Source organism: Oncorhynchus mykiss, chromosome 1 (genome assembly GCF_057628025.1).
Source record: "Oncorhynchus mykiss isolate SJ-2025 chromosome 1, ASM5762802v1, whole genome shotgun sequence".
NCBI classification, from domain to species: Eukaryota; Metazoa; Chordata; class Actinopteri; order Salmoniformes; family Salmonidae; genus Oncorhynchus; species Oncorhynchus mykiss.
The window spans coordinates 40,944,369-40,960,973 of record NC_143022.1 but is presented as its reverse complement, the minus strand read 5'-3'; the positions used below and the strand labels follow the sequence as shown (position 1 = coordinate 40,960,973).

General features: G+C 42.7%; 2 protein-coding genes across 8 annotated transcripts in view; both read right to left on the bottom strand.

Annotated features, from left to right (window-relative positions):
* LOC110522465 (casein kinase I) overlaps positions 1–11,002 on the bottom strand; it is a 59,710-nt gene extending 48,708 nt beyond the window's left edge. For all 7 annotated transcript variants that reach the window (XM_036977206.2, XM_090230685.1, XM_090230697.1 and 4 more), the window contains exons 1-2: positions 10,908–11,002; positions 10,641–10,765 (exon numbers count right to left, since the gene is read on the bottom strand). The gene's annotated coding sequence lies outside the window, so the exon portion shown is untranslated. The remainder of the gene's footprint in view (positions 1–10,640; positions 10,766–10,907) is intronic.
* Positions 11,003–11,990: 988 nt separating this feature from the next.
* Positions 11,991–14,258, bottom strand: LOC110522455 (PCNA-associated factor). The gene is made up of 5 exons (XM_021600877.3): positions 13,883–14,258; positions 13,729–13,801; positions 13,047–13,130; positions 12,668–12,839; positions 11,991–12,156 (listed from the first exon to the last, which is right to left on the bottom strand). The coding sequence occupies exons 2-5, from the start codon at positions 13,772–13,774 to the stop codon at positions 12,114–12,116; spliced, it is 345 nt and encodes a 114-aa protein (XP_021456552.1). The 5' UTR covers positions 13,775–13,801; positions 13,883–14,258; the 3' UTR covers positions 11,991–12,113.
* Between the last annotated feature and the right edge of the window lie 2,347 nt (positions 14,259–16,605).

Here is a 16,605-nt window from a genome sequence, read left to right as displayed (position 1 = left end):
ACAACAATTTTTTGTTTTTTGTACTTGTGCCACTTTTTCCTCCCAAATTTCGTGATATCTAAATTGATAATTATAGTCTTGTCATGTCGCTGCAACTCCCCTACGGATTCGGTAGAGGTGAAAGTTGAGAGCCTCGTGTCCCCCGAAACACGACCCTGCCAAGCCGCACTGTTTACTTAACCCGGAAGACAGCCACACCAACGTGTCAGAGGAAACACCGTCCAGCTGGCGACCGAAGTCCGCTTACAGGCGCCCAGCCCATAACCCGACGACGCAGGGCCAATTGTGCACCGCCTCATGGGTCGCCCAGTCACGGCCGGCTTTGACACAGCCTGGGATCAAACCCAGGTCTGTAGTGACGCCTCAAGCACTGCAAAGCAGTGCCTTAAACCACTGCGTCACTCGGGAGACTTCAGAACTTTTATTTTAAAAGCATGGGAACCGGTTAATGTTATTTTACGTCACATGCATTTTACTCAGTCCAACAAAAAAGCGAAATCCAAGTGCCTATACAAAGCACTCACTGTCACTCAAAAACATCTCCTTCCAGTGTCTGCCTGCCAGCTAGTTAAGGATACTATAGCGATCACATTTCACAGTGGATTTTATTAACCTCTCTGGGATATGTGGGACGCTGGTGTTCCAACTGGCCAACATCCAGTGAAAATGCAGAGCGCAAAATTCAAATAAATTACTATAACAACTTGATGAAATCACACATGCAATACACCAAATTAAAGCTACACGTGTTGTGAATTCAGCCAACGTCTCAGATTTCAAAAAGGCTTTATGGCGAAAGCAAACAAACACAGACCATATTTTAACCCTCCAGGCGCAACACAAAATGCAGAAATCAAGATATTTTATGCCTTAACTTTGACGAGCTTCTTCTGTTGGCACTCCAATATGTCCCATAAACATCACAAATGGTTCTTTTGTTCGATTAATTCCATCAATATATATCCAAAATGTCTATTTGGCGCGTTTGATCCAGAAAAACACTGGTTCCAACTCGCGCAACATGACTACAAAAGTTCTCTGTAAACTTTGTCCAAACATCTCAAACTACTTTCTAATACAACTGTAGGTATTTTTTTATGTAAATAATCAATCAACTTTAAGAGGGGATATACTGTGTTCAATACCAGAAGAAAACAATGTGTAGCTAGCTTTCAGGTCACGCGCCTCTAACAAAGATTACACTTCCCTCTAGCCTCATTCTGAACAGTGCTACTTCTTCATTTCTCAAAGAAAAAACCTCAACCAATTTCTAAAGACTGTTGACATCCAGTGGAAGCGATAGGAACTGCAAGAATTTGGATTCCCAATGAAAACCCATTGAAAAGAGAGTGACTTCAAATGGTTTGTCCTCGGGGTTTCGCCTGCCAAATAAGTTATGTTATACTCACAGACATGATTCAAACAGTGGTAGAAACTTCAGTGTTTTCTACCCAAATACTAATAATATGCATATCTTAGCTTCTGGTCATTAGTAGCAGGCAGTTTTTGAATTCACCTAAGTTTGTTAGCTACATCTGGTCCAGGGTGTTGAGCTAGCCCCGGCATCGGGCCAACTCTCGGACGTTCAAAGTTCCTCCATAGCTGGGTACAGTGAACTCTGAAAGTATTGGGACAGTGACACATTTGTTGTTGTTGTTGTTGTTTTGGCCCTGTACTCCAGCACTTGGATTTGAAATTATACAATGACTAGGAGGTAAGTGAAGACCGTAAGCTTTATTTTGAGGGTATTTTCATCCATATCGGGTGAACAATTTAAAAAAATGTCACAACTTCTTGTACATAGTCCTCCCCACATTTTAGGAGCCCAATAGTATTGGGACAAATTCACTTATACAGTGCATTCGGAAAGTATTCAGACCCCTTCACCTTTTCCACAAATCTTAGTTTCATCAGACCAGAGGATCTTGTTTCTCATGGTCTAAGAGTCCTTTATGTGCCTTTTGGCAAACTCCAAGTGCATCTCTCTCCATCTCTACAGAGGAACTCTGGAGCTCTGTCAGGGTGACCATCGGGTTCTTGGTCACCTCCCTGACAAAAGGACCTCCCCCCCCAGATTGCTAATTTTTTCCAGGCGGCCAGCACTAGGCAGAGTCTTGGTGGTTCCAAACTTATTCCATTTACGAATGATGGAGGTCACTGTGTTCTTGGGGATCTTCAATGCTGCAGACATTTTTTGGTACCCTTCCCCAGATCTATGTCTCGACACAATCCTGTCTCGGAGCTCTACGGACAATTCCTTTCGACCTCATGGCTTGGTTTTTGCTCTGCCATGCACGGTCAACTGTGGGACCTTATATAGACAGGTGTGTGCCTTTCCAAATCATGTCCAATCAATTTAATTTACCACCTGTGGACACCAATCAAGTTGTAGAAAAATCAAGGATGATCAATGGAAACAGGATGCACATGAGCTCAATTTTGAGTCTCATAGCAAAGGGTCTGAATACTTATGTAAATAAGGTATTTTTGCTTGTCTATTATGGGGTAGTGTGTGTAGATTGGCAAGGGAAAACAAATGTACCTAATCCATTTTAGAAAAAGTGTGTAACGTAACAAAATGTGGAAAAGGGAAGGGGTCTTAACACTTTCCGAATGCACTGTATCAACAAAAAAAAGAGGTGAACGTATGTTTTACTCAGAGGATTGCCACATCCCTAAAATAGCCATGAGAGGTTTGTATTTATTAAGGATCCCTATCAGCTGCTGCCAAGGCAGCTAATGAAGATCCTTAAAATATATGACATGACGTGCCCTCAGGCCACTGCTCTACTACCACATATCTACAATTAGGGCTGGGCGATATGGCCAAAATATAATATCCTGATAACGATACATATCACAATATAGCACATTTTCTGTAAATTCAATGAATAAATAGTTTATATAAAATGACCACATGTTATGCCTATTGCTTATTACATTTTGAATTAAAGTCATCAAATAATATTTTATTATTTCTCCTTTTATTTAGAATCTTTGTGCAAATTTTCAATTAAGCAAGTAACAATATTAAATATTAATGTATAAAATCTAAAAAAGGTCAATAGAAAACACTTCAACTATAGTAACAAACAAAATAAATGTTAGGCCTAAAAATGTTGGAGCTTACATGTTATTTTGGCAATAATACGTGACACATCAATTTGCATTTGGTACCTTGGGTCGAGCGTTAGCAACAACTCACGAAACCCCCATTTCTGGACCGTGTAAATTAGGGCCATGTCTTTGCAGATGTAAGTTGTAACGGCAGCTGTTATCTCCTTCCATTTTTGAAATTCTTTGCCATATGGTGTGCTGTGGGGAAAAGCCTCATGCAACGTCTGTGTTCACTCTCCTCCATGTTTGTTTGTGTTGCAAATTTCCTTCCACAAGAACAAAGCGTCGTCCAATTAACGTAAAATATTGTCGTAAAGATTGCGATTTGCAACAAAGAAATAAACAAAAGACCATAATATGAAACGATATAAAAACGTTTATCGTCACGAGATACATCGTCATTATGCCCAGCCCTATCTAAAATACAAAATTCATGTGTACGTGTGTGTAGAGTGCGTGTTAGCATATGTATGAGTGTGCCTGTGTGTGTGTCTCTTCACAGTCCCAGCTGTTCCATAAGGTGATTCTACAGCTTGCGTCAGTTACCCGAGTTCCATGTAGCCATGGGTCTATGTAGTACTGTGTGCCTCCCATAGCCTGTTCTGGACTTGGGGGTTGTGAAGAGACCTCTGGTGGCAAATCTGCATGGGTGTCCGAGCTGTGTGCTAGTTGTTTAAAAACAGAAAGCTAGGTGGTTTCAGCATGTCAATACTTCTTACAAAAGCAAGTAAAGATGAAGTCAATCTCTCCTCTAGTTCGAGCCATGACAGATTGACATGTATATAAATGTTAGCCCTCTATGTACATTTAACAGCCAGCCGTGAAGAGGTGACTCCGGGATGCTGGCCTTCTAGGCAGAGTTGCAAAGAAAAAGCCATATCTCTGTCCAGTGTGTGTTATTTTGCCCATCTTAATCTTTTCTTTTTTTGGCCAGTCTGAGATATGGCTTTTTCTTTGCAACTCTGCCTAGAAGGCCAGCATCCCGGAGTCACCTCTTCACTGTTGACGTTGAGACGGGTGTGTGTTCTATTTAATGAAGCTGCCAGTTGAGGACTTGTGAGGCGTATCTACAGTATCCAACTCCATCCTGTCAAAAAATGATAGGCCTGTGGCTGAATCTAGGTGATGATCCCTGCACTAGAGGGGTAATGGTTAACACCCAATTTCTGTGATTCCTATGTTGACACATTTATGAAATTGCTTATTCAAGTTACCAGTGTGGTAGTAGAGGAGAGGAGAGGCACAGGAGAAAACCAGTCGAGTCCGGTCTCGAGACCACGTTTTAAGTGTCTCGAATACATTTGTACTCAGTCTTGACTCGGTCTCAGACAGTGATGACTCGTAATTTCTTCCCGAGACCAGCGGAGTTTAAACATAAAAAATTAAAATAAACGTATCAGCTTCCATTCGGTAAGCGCATAAAACCAGTTCGCCAGGCCAAATGTGTGTGTGTCTGTACACACACACACACACGCGCGCACACGCATTCCTTTCTTAAAACATTAATATCTATTATAGACGTTTACTCAGTGGTGAACCTATTGGACCTGCCATTTCCAGCTACAATAGTCATTTACAACATTAACAATGTCTACACTGTATTTCTGAGGATGGAGCTGATTTCCTAGTGTTTACAATCTTATGTGCCAAAATAATTGCTCAGAGAACTTGGGGGCCTAAATGAAAAATTGTAAGCTTAGATTGAAGATATGGCAAATAGGAGCGGCAATATCGTCCGCTATTTACCCTCAGTAATTTTCCATCCAAGTTGTCAGACCACGGTGGCTTGTCATTGTTGACAATTTTTTCACCTCTTCCACACTCACTTTACAGAAGTCACAATTACAATGCTTGTCTTCTATAAATTTGATCAGTTATACTTAGATGTGTAGCCTCAGTATTAGTTGCTGACATGTCATGCCTAAATTTGCTAATTTTGCCAATTGAAAACAGAGGGGTGCTGTTTCGCTCACACAGCTGCTAGCCCACTCTGCCCAAAGTGGGTGAAAAAAATACTTCCCCAACGCGTGTTATGTAAGGAAGATAAACTCATTTTACCAATACGAATATGATTACTCATGTTCTGAATCATTCAGTGGGGTCTTTAACCGGTCTTTAACCTAATGTCCAAAACGTAGTATTTATTTACATAATAGATCTTCTGGGTTGATTGTTTAGCAACACAAATTACACACGTGCAACAATGGGCAAATCAGCTGGCGTTGGCTTAGGTTGTTTACAACATGCATATTCCGTCCCCAATGTTGATTGAAAATGTAAATAAATGTGCACAACTACCACTCGTCTCAACTACATCGTTACAGTTGTTGGTTAGCCAGCTAGCAAATTGACATATTAGCCTTGACATGAAATCAGTCAAAACAACACAAGACATAGTATCAATAACATGGTGAAACAAGCCGATTGAGCCACATATAATCCCCACATGAAGTTTCTTGTCATCCTTGCTAGCAATCTGCCATCAAAAATCACAACAGGCTGACTGACTTCTGCCCCATGGCAGCGCACACTTAGTTTGTGACATTGTCAGCCAACCCATCTATCGCGGCGCAGGCTTTTTGTAACAACTTGAGGATTTTACATTTTGTGGTCCCCCTTTCAAAATAAAAAGCTTGGTATATGCTCAGTATTCCATTGATATTTCACAGAGATACGCTTGTTTTTGTGAGGAATCTTATTAAAAAAAAAAACATGAATTTCTAATTAATACGAAAAAAAGGTATACTTAAGCAATAAGGCCCGAGGAGGTGTGGTCTAATGCCAATATATACCACAGCTAAGGGCTGTTCTTAACACGACAACGTGGAGTGCCTGGACACAGCCGTTAGCCGTGGTATATATTGGCCATTTATCACAAACCCCCAAGGTGCCTTATTGCTATTATAAACTGGTTACCAACGTAATTAGAGCAGTAAAACATGGCTGTCAGCCGATCGACATTCAGGGCTCGGCCCATCCAGTTTATTATAACACAACACACTCAGCAAAAAAAGAAACGTCCTCATTGTTAATTAACTGAGTTAATTTTCAAACTTAACATGAGCAAATATTTGTATGAACATAAGATTCAACAACTGAGACAAGCTGAACAAGTTGCACAGACATGTGACTAACATAAATGGAAAAATGTGTCCCTTAACAAAGGGAGGGTCAAAAATCACACACACGACTCAAATGATATCCATCTTACTCTTGGCTCTATATTGTTTTATGTCCTGCAGATTTGATAAGAAAGATTACGAGTTCAACTGGAAAGTGAACATTCATGTCGGGTAGCCTTAATTCTGGCACAGAATTGAGCATCGGCAGGGTAGCCTAGTGGTTAGAGAGTTGGACTAGTAACCGGATGGTTGCAAGTTCAAACCCCCGAGCTGACAAGGTACAAATCTGTCGTTCTGCCCCTGAACAGGCAGTTAACCCACAGTTCCTGGCCGTCATTGAAACTAAGAATTTGTTCTTAACTGACTTGCCTAGTTAAATAAAGGTAAAATTAAAATTAAAAAAGTTGACACGATGAAAGAAATTAGGTTTGGACTACTACTTGCAAATGTGCAATCATTGGACAATATTAGACAAACATTAAACTAGAGGAGGTACAATCACAAATATCCTACCAACAGGAAATTACAGTTTGATGTCCCATGTTTCACGGAATTGTGGCTGAATGACGACATGGATATTCAGCTAGCGAGATATACGCTGCACCGGCAAGATAGAACAGGGGGGGGGGGGGGCGATCTGTACATATCTGTAAACGCTGGTGCACAAAATCTAAGGAAGTCTCTAGATTTTGCTCGCCTGAAGTATTGTGATAATTTGCAGGCCACACTACTTGCCTAGAGAGTTCAGCTATACTTTTCGTGGCTGTTTATTTACCAGCACAGACAGATGCTGGCACTAATACCGCACCCAGGCAGCTGAATAAGGAAATAAGCAAACAGGAAACCACTCCCCCAGAGGTGGCACTCCTAGTGGCCAGAGACTTTAATGCAGGGAAACAAATCAGTTGTAACAAATATCAATCAACATGTTAAATGTGGCCAGATGACACAGATGCTAAACTACAAGACTGTTTTGCTATCACAGACTGGAACATGTTCCGGGATTCTTCCGATGGCATTGAGGAGTACACCACATCAGTCACTGGCTTTATCAATAAGTGCAGTGTGGACGTCGTCCCCACAGTGACTGTACGTACATACCCCAACCAGAAGCCATGGATTACAGACAACATTCACACTGAGATAAAGGGTAGAGCTGCCACTTTCAAGGAGTGGGACTCTAACCCGGAAGCTTACAAGAAATCCTGCTATGCCCGGCGACGAACCATCAAACAGGCAAAGCGTAAATACAGGGCTAAGATTGAATCATACTACACCAGCTCCGACGCTCGTCTTATGTGGCTACAAAGGGAAAAGGGAAGCAGAGCCGCGAGCTGCCCAGTGACACGAGCCTACCAGACGAGCTAAATCACTTCTATGCTCGCTTCGAGGCAAACAACACTGAGGCATGCATGACAGCATCAGCTGTTCCGGGACTGTGTGATCACGCTTTCCGTAGCCGCTTTCCTTCTCCTTTCAGTCTGTAATACCAACATGTTTCAAGCAGACCACCATAGTCCCTGTGCCCAAGAACAGAAAGGCAACATGCCTAAATGACTACAGACCCTGCCAGTTGTGAATTTGATGCAGCCGAAGAGCTACTGCCCCCTTACCCGGGAAAGCACTGAACAACAGACAGGGACATTGGACCATCGAAGAGGTACAAATATGATGAGAACTACATTGATTTGGGGTTCACTTATATTGGGAGTAGTGCATTTCCTCAGCCACTGTGTGTTATATGTGCAAAAGTACTATCTCACAACTCGATGAAACCTTCACTGTTGCGTAGACATTTAGAAACAAAACATGCCAATTTGAAAAATAAACCACGGGAGTTTTTTGAGCGAGAATTAATATGACTTTCGAGTAGTAAGAAATGTATAAAAGCAACAGATACCATTAATAAGAAGGGGCTAGAAGCGTCTTATATGGTGAGCTACAGAGTGGCTAGGAGAGGCAAGCCCCATACTATTGTGGAGGACTTATTTCTTCCTGCTGCCGCGGATATGGCTGGGACAATGCTGGGGGAAAAGGCCATAAAAACTATACAGACAATGTCTTCCTCAAACAACACTTTCACAACACATCAGTGACATGGCAGGAGATGTTTTGAAACAATTATTGCATCGCACCAAAGCCAGTGAATTCTATGCGTTACAGCTGGATGAATCAACAGACATGGTATATGTCCATTACATTTATGGGAGGTCAATTAAGGAAGACATCTTCTGCAAACCAGGAGAGGATATTTTTAAGTACAAGACAGCCTTGTGACATCAAATGGACTTTGGTGGTCAAGATGCGTTGGTATCTGTACTGATGGCGCAAAAGCCATGACAGGGAGACATAGGGAAGTGGTAACGCGCGTGCAAGCAGTTGCTCTCGACGCCACTTGGGTACACTGCAGAATCCACTGAGAGACTCTTGCTGCCAAAGGAATGCCTGACAGCTTGAAAGACGTTTTGGACACTACAGTGAAAATAGTTCGTTTGTTAAAGAAAGGCCCCTGAACTCCTGTGTATTTTCTGCACTATGCAAAGATATGGGCAGTGACCATGTAACGCTTTTACAACATACAGAAATGCGCTGAATATCAAGGGGCAAAGTACTGACACATTATTTTTAAAGTCATCTTTACTGACCATCATTTTCACTTGTCTGACCGCTTGCATGATGACGAGTTTCTCACACGACTAGCCTATCTGGGTGATGTTTTTACTCAAATTAATAATTTGAATCTAGGATTACAGGGACTCAATGCAACTATATTCAATGTGCGGGACAAAATTGAGGCTATGATTAAGAAGTTGGAGCTCTACTCTACTCTGTCTGCATTGACAAGGACAACACAGGTCTTTCCATCATTGTATGATTTTTGGTGTGCAATTAACTCAAGCTTACAGACAATGTCAAATAGCGAAGCACCTGAGTGAGCTGGGTGCGCAATTACACAGGTACTTTCCTGAAATGGATGACACAAACAACTGGATTCGTTATCCCTTTCATGCCCTGCCCCCAGTCCACTACCAATATCTGAACAAGAGAGCTTCATCAAAATTGCAACAAGCAGTTTTGTGAAAATTGAATTTAATCAGAAACCACTACCAGATTTCTGGATTGGGCTGCGCTCAAAGTATACGGCCTTGGAAAAATCGCACTGTTAATACACTGATGCCCTTTGCAACCACGTACCTATGTGAGAGTGGCTTCTCGGCCCTCGCAAGCATGAAAACTAAATACAGGCACAGACAGTGTGTAGAAAATGATTTAAGACGGACTATCTCTAATACAACCCAACATTGCAGAGTTATGTGCATCCTTTCAAGCACACCTTTCTCATTAACCTGTGGTGAGTTATTCACAATTTTTGATTTAACAAATAAAGCTTGATATGTAAGATGGCAAAATAAAGAGCAAAATGATTGATTATTATTATTTGTGCCCTGGTCCTATAAGAGCTTTTTGTCACTTCACACGAGCCAGGTTGTGACAAAAACCCACTCATTCTTATGTTTAATAAATGTATTATATAGTGTGTGTGGCAGGCTTCCAATGAAAGCAAAAAACTACTTTTGAGAGTGCGCTGACCCTGGTACGCAGCTGGAGGTTGAATGATTGAAGGGGTACGGGACAATAAAAAGTTTGGGAACCACTGTTTTAGAGGATTACCTACACAATTAACAATTGATTGTTGACCCATTGGTCAACAGATGCATTTTTGATTGACACCTCAATTAAACTAGTAGAGTAGGGGCCTGACGTAACACACTTAATGTTTTGTGTAATCTGTGGTGAATGTATTGTAAATGTTTTTATAACTGTATAACTGCCTTAATTTTGGAAGAGTAGTAGCCCTAATAGACACAAAACAAACTCAGACACCTGGCTAGCTTGGTTCTGACATGGGTTAGAGTAACGTGCCAGATTACTGGACATAGATAACCACTTGTGAAAAACGAGCGTCCCCGTGTCCTTCATTAGATAACCTAACAATTTTAGTCATTATCCTCCTAGCTGGATCACCAGTTAACGTTCGCTAACTACAGTCGTTAACTAATGACGGAAACTCGCATTTGACAGACAACAAACACTAACGTTAGTCAACCACTCACAATCCCATTACATACCATGTATCGTACTGTCTGCACCACAGACACAAACAAAAACAGTGAATGCATTTCCTTGTGGTCCAACGCTCTCTAGCCTGGGTAGGTGGATCGTTAGCTAACTACAGTAGCTGGCTAAAGGTAATTGTCCAGGCAACGTCTTCAATTCAGGCCAGCAAGTTGCTAGCTAGCTAGCTGCTACTAGCTAAACCTAGCCTAGGCGGCGTTCAGAAAACGCAGATAAGCTAGTGTTAGCTGTTAGCCAATTTTAGCTTGTGGAAATGTTACTTACTTTCAATGTGGTCCTGGATGCATTTAGTCATTTATTTTCCGTGTAGCGATTACGCCAGAAACGAGGAAGCGACGTCAATTGGTGTTTTCAGTTAGCATCCCAGAGCCCTCTTCAGTTCGCCTCCACTGATATAAAAATCAAAGATGGTGCATAAACGAAGATAGCTCACTCCGGCTGTTTACCATTGAAAAAAAGCGGTGAGTTCCGGTTTAACAGGGTGTCTCCCGTAGACGCCAATGCAATAGCAGAGGGGTCTTGTATACTTACGTTCATTTAAACGGAATAAAAAATATGGAGTGTCTCGCTTCCTCTTCAGTCTCTGTAAAAAATGGTCCCGGAAGTGTTGCTCCAACATCCTGCGAGAAAATTCCAAGTGTATCCTGATAGAACATTGTCATCATGGAAATTACAGGTCAATGTGCTTTATGGGCGGCAGGTAGCCTTGCGGTTAGAGCATGGGCCAGTATTCGAAAGGTCGCTGGTTTGAATACGAGCTAACAAGGTGTAAAACTGTCAGTGTGCCCTTGAGCAAGGCACTTAACCCTAATTTGCTCCAGGGGCACTGTACTACAAGTGACCTTGCGTATAATGTGTCACATTTGGCACTTCTCAACTGGTTCCACCAACCTTTCCTGATACTGGTTGAAAATCTCATGGTATTGACCAAGCATGTAGCACTGGAGGTTCACCTTACTGTACAAAAGGTCAAGCATTTAAACACGGGGCGGCAGGGTAGCCTAGTGGTTAGAGCGTTGGACTAATACCCGGAAGGGTGCCCCTGAACAGGCAGTTAACCCACTGTTCCTAGGCAGTCATTAAAAATAATTTGTTCTTAACTGACTTGCCTAGTTAAAAGGTAAAATAAAATATAGGGAGAACTGAGGGCCACCACTCATAGAAATTGGACAAAGTGCAGGTAGTCTAATCACAGAACACTAACCAACATCAAGCATTGCTGAGGCAGTCATCCCCATTACAATTAACCAACAAAAAGGTGAGTGAATCTTTTAAGGTGGGTGCTTATTTGTCCCATTTCATTGATGTAGAAGTATGCATTACATCCTGTTCCCAACATTTTGATATTCTTAATGATCTAGCACCATCTACTGGTATGTAGAAGTTACCCATATGACGAGAAAAATATTGGCTAATAAATTAGGGGCATGATTGCCATAGTTGTTGGACAGGCAGGGAATCCACAGATACATTTGCTAATTCTACCATCATGGCTTTTAAATAACAAAATAATCATTGTTAGCACAGAAAACCTAAGTGCAATTTAGATTGAGAAAATAGATTAGGTATTGTAAACAGGAAGAGTAACAAAAAAGGTAATGGAATCAGGCATACAAAAAAAGGTTTATTAAACTTCTGTACAAAAACCACGAATTCATCAATTATATACACAAAATCTGCCAGCCCATTCAAGTACTAGAAGCAATGGCTTTTTAATTGGGACACGATTGGTAAAGCTCATTCATCAGCATCCTCATCTTCAGCAGGCAGTGGTCTGGATCTGAAAGGTGAGTGGTTGACATTAGATGGGACAGCAATGTTTGCCCCATAATCACATTTGAACAGGCTCTGCAGCACAGTTAAATTCATAGATGTACCCTGAAAATGTGAAACCTGGCACATCACCCAACGTACATACACACTTACAAAGGATCACAAACAGCCAGATGAGCCTTCAAACTTAGATAACATTTTTACAGAAACAAAATGCACATATTTCCCAGTGATTCTGCTTCGGCAAATAAACCAGAGTACAAAAAATATTAATCCCCAGAATCTGTTGCAAAAACATTGCCAAGTTATCTATGGAGAACAGACCAATGCAATATATTAAAGTATCAGAATGAGTTCTTAATATTAGTAACTTTGGCAACGTTTTTGGAACAGATTCTAATGAAAATGTTTGAGAACATACACCACTTCCTCCAGATCTGCAAGCACTAAAGAGGTAGGCATTTCAGGGATGATTTTGGACTGGCTCTAAAACTAAGCTTAATAGAATTCAAATGTACTTCGATGCCTTGGACACTCCACTGCCTCCAGCCTCTTCATCATCTGACTGGGGGAGCTGGTTCTCTTTTTCAGGCTCCCTGCAGGGCCCACCAAAGAAATCCCCAATGCCTTTTTGCCAAGTTGGGGTGGGCCGAGGACACACAGGATTCCCTCCAGCAAATTTACTTTTCGCTGTAAAACAATGCCAGCATTACAATTCACAATTTAGACGAATATCTGCCATGACTACTCACCACTTGGACACATGAGAAAGAAATGCATTCGGAGGCAATAGTTGTTAGCCATCTACTAAAAATGGTTATGTAGGTATCTAGCTTACATGGAAATATGGGCTTTTAGACCATTTAAACTTTAAGCCTGAATGAAATCATGACTCACCAGGCGTGCCTGCTTGAGAGCCGCTTGATGCATTTGCAGAACTCGAGGCACCCAATGACTTCCTGGGTGCAGATGCAGCCACAGCTGAAAATGGATAAGTGTGTTAGTTATCAAGTAATTTTATTAAGCAAAATCCGTGTATTGAAATGCAGAGTTAGTGTATAGTAGTAGCAAAGTAATCTTCACCGACAAGTTTGTGTGACTGGTTTGTTTGGGCGGTGAAATTGGCGCCAGATTGAGGATAATGAATAACAAGTAGCTAGTTGGCTAACGAAAATACTCCAAAAAGACACTTGACTACCACGTTTTTTTTAATCCAGTCTTTCGTTGTAAACACGTTTAATAACGTTAAGGTAACAATCAAATCCGGCACAAAAACCGAGTACGAACGCGTCTGGGTTAGCATGAGCGCCATCTGTGTTCACAATTCTATTGAATTGGCGGGAGACATCTTACCCAGTCAATCAAGCCATCTAGTTAGCTAGCTAATCACTAAAATCGAATATTAGCAGTTAGTTGTTCCAAAATAAGAATGCAGGGGTTGCAATTATCTTCACAAAACTCACTAGCTACAGTAGCTAGCGATTCCAGTTTGGTACAATGAATAACCATTTAACTAACGTTAGCTAGCATGTTATGAATCAAAATAAGTAACAACTTCAAGTTGATTGTAGAACATTACCTTTCCTATAAGTTCCGGGGACACTGTCTGCCTTCGTCCTCACCATGTTAAACTTTTTTTTTTACCCCACAACCTGAAACAAAACGGGACGGACACTTTCAATATAGACTTCTACTTTCCCGCCTGGGTTTAAATGACGAATCTCCTGGCTCACCTGACGTCATTGGTTACGTGACTATTGCCCTCCCTTCACGAAAGCCTCGCCCGTTTCTTCTGTGCTTGCCTCTGGGCAGCTCAAAGCACGCAATAGCTTGTTATGTACTTCGATAGGTTATTACACTGAAAACTGCTTATGGTCTGAATAGAGACAAAGCCTCAGATATAAGTGCAAGTTAAGCCGAAATCAGCCTCCCGCTGTGCCACTAGAGAGTCTAGGTTCGAGTCCAGGCTCTGTTGCATCCGGCCGCGACCGGGAGACCCATGGGGCGGCACACAATTGGCCCAGCGTCGTCCGGGTTAGGGGAGGGTTTAGCCGGCAGGGATGTCCTTGTCGCAAGGTGTAGGGTGTTTCGTCTGACATTGGTGCGTCTGGCTTCCGGGTTTAGTGGGCATTGCGTCAAGAAGCAGTGCGGTTGGGTTGTGTTTCGGAGAATGCACGGCACTCGACCTTCGCTTCTCCCGAGTCCGTACTGGAGTTGCAGCGATGATACAAGACTAACTCAATTGGATACCACGAAATTGAGTAGAAAAATAAATCAAATCCAAAAAGTTTGGCCCAAATCTGCCTCAGAAGAATAGTTTGGAAAGTAGTCGAGCTCCTTCACTATTCCATATTTTGTTATGTTAGTCTTTTTCTGAAATTGAATAAATCGTCCCCCCCCCCCAAAAAAAATCAATCTACACACTATCCCATAATGACAAAGCATTATCGGGTCCCTCTTGCTGCACAGCTATTTTCAGGTCTCTCAAGAGATGTTCGATCTGGTTAAAGTCCAGGGACAAGCTGGGCTACTCAAGGATATTCAGAGAACTGTCCCAAAGCCACTCCTGCATTGTCTTGGCTGTGAGCTTAGGGTCGTTGTCCTGTTGGGAGGTGAACTGTCACCCCAGTCTGAGGATCTCTCTGTACTTTGCTCCATTCATCTTTCCCTTGATCCTGACTAGTCTCCCAGTCCCTGCAAAACATCCCCACAGCATGATGCCTGCCCCCACCATGCTTCACCTTAGGGAAGGTGATGAGCAGTGCCTGGTTTCCTCCAGATGTCACACTTGGCATTCAGGCCAAAGAGTTCAATCTTGGTTTCATCAGACCTGAGAATGTTGTTTCTCATGGTCAGAGTCCTTTAGGTGCCTTTTGGCAAACTCCAAGCGGGCTGTCATGCATCTTTTCCTGGGGAGTTGCTTACGTCTGGGCACTCTACCATAAAGGCCTGATTGGTGGAGTGCTGCAGACATGGTTGTCCTTCTGGCAGGTTCTCCCATCTCCACAGATGAACTCTGCAGCTATGTCAGAGTGACCATCACTTCCTTGACCAAAGCCCTTCTGCCCCGATTGCTCAGTTTGGCCAGGCAGCCAGCTCTAGGAGGTTCCAAACTTATTCAATTAAATAATGGAGGCCACTGTTCTTGAGGACCTTCAATGCTGCAGAATTGTTTTGGTAGCCTTCCCCAGAGCTGCACCTTGACACAATCCTGTCTCGGAGCACGACAGACAATTCCTTTGACCTCATGGCTTGGTTGTTGCTCTGCCATGCACTCAACTGTGGGACCTTATATAGACAGGTGTGTGCCTTTCCAAATCATGTCCAATCAATTTAATTTACCACAGGTGGACTCCAATCAAGTTGTAGAAACATCAAGGATGATCAATGGAAACAGGATGCACCTCAGCAAAATTTTGAGTCTCATAGCAAAGGGTCTGAATACTTATGTGAATAAGGTATCTGGTTGTTATTAAACAGTTTTTGCTTTGTCACTATGGGGTGTTGTGTGTAGATTAATGAGGACATTATACGTATACCATTTTAGAATAAGGCTATAACGTAACACAATGTGGAAAAAGTGACAGGTTGTGAATACTTTCCAACTGTACTGTATGTATGTATGTGTGTGGGGGTGTGTATCCTGTAGAACACTGAGGCCAAATGTCTTTAGCCTCCTGAGGTTGAAGAGTCGCTGCCGTGCCTTCTTCACCACGGTGTAGGTGTGGTTTGACCATTTCAGGTCATCTGAGATGTGTACCCAGAGGAATTTGACATTTTTGACAGTCTACATGGCGACCCCGTTGATGAGGATGGGGGCGTGCCCAACCTGGTTCCTCCTGAAGTCCACAATCAGCACCACACCATCCGAGTGCCTACCTCCTATCTCGTCAGCAAACTTGATGATGGAGTTGGAACTGTGTGAGGCCGCTCAGTCGTGGGTGTACAGGAGGGGACTGAGGAAACACCCTTGTGGGGCCCCCATGTTGAGGATCAGTGTGGAGGAGGTAATGTAGCCTACCATCACTACCTGACGCAACAAGCACACTGACTATTACATCTGAGAGGAGAAAAAGGGAAGGGAGGGAGGAAGGGGAATGGGATGGAGGCAGAGCGAGAAGAAGAATGATTTTGATTTGGTTTCAGTTGACAATTTTGATGCCAGAGAGCCTGGATGTTGCTTTTGGGGCCTTTGCACCCCACCTGGAAAGTAAACTAGGGGAAAGGCTGACCTGTTCCAGCAGGGAGTCCTGTTCATACAGCAGCCTGACCTCCTCCAACTCCATTATCTCCTTCTCCAGCTCTGTCACCCCAGCTCCTTCCTCCACCTCCCTCTTTCTCTTTTTTAGCTGCAGGTGTAGGGCAGGGGGTCTCCTTCTCTCCTCCCTCCTCTCTGCATCTAGCTGTTCCAGCAGTCTGGCCCACCTCCTCTGGTTATTGGCCACGGCTACAGGCC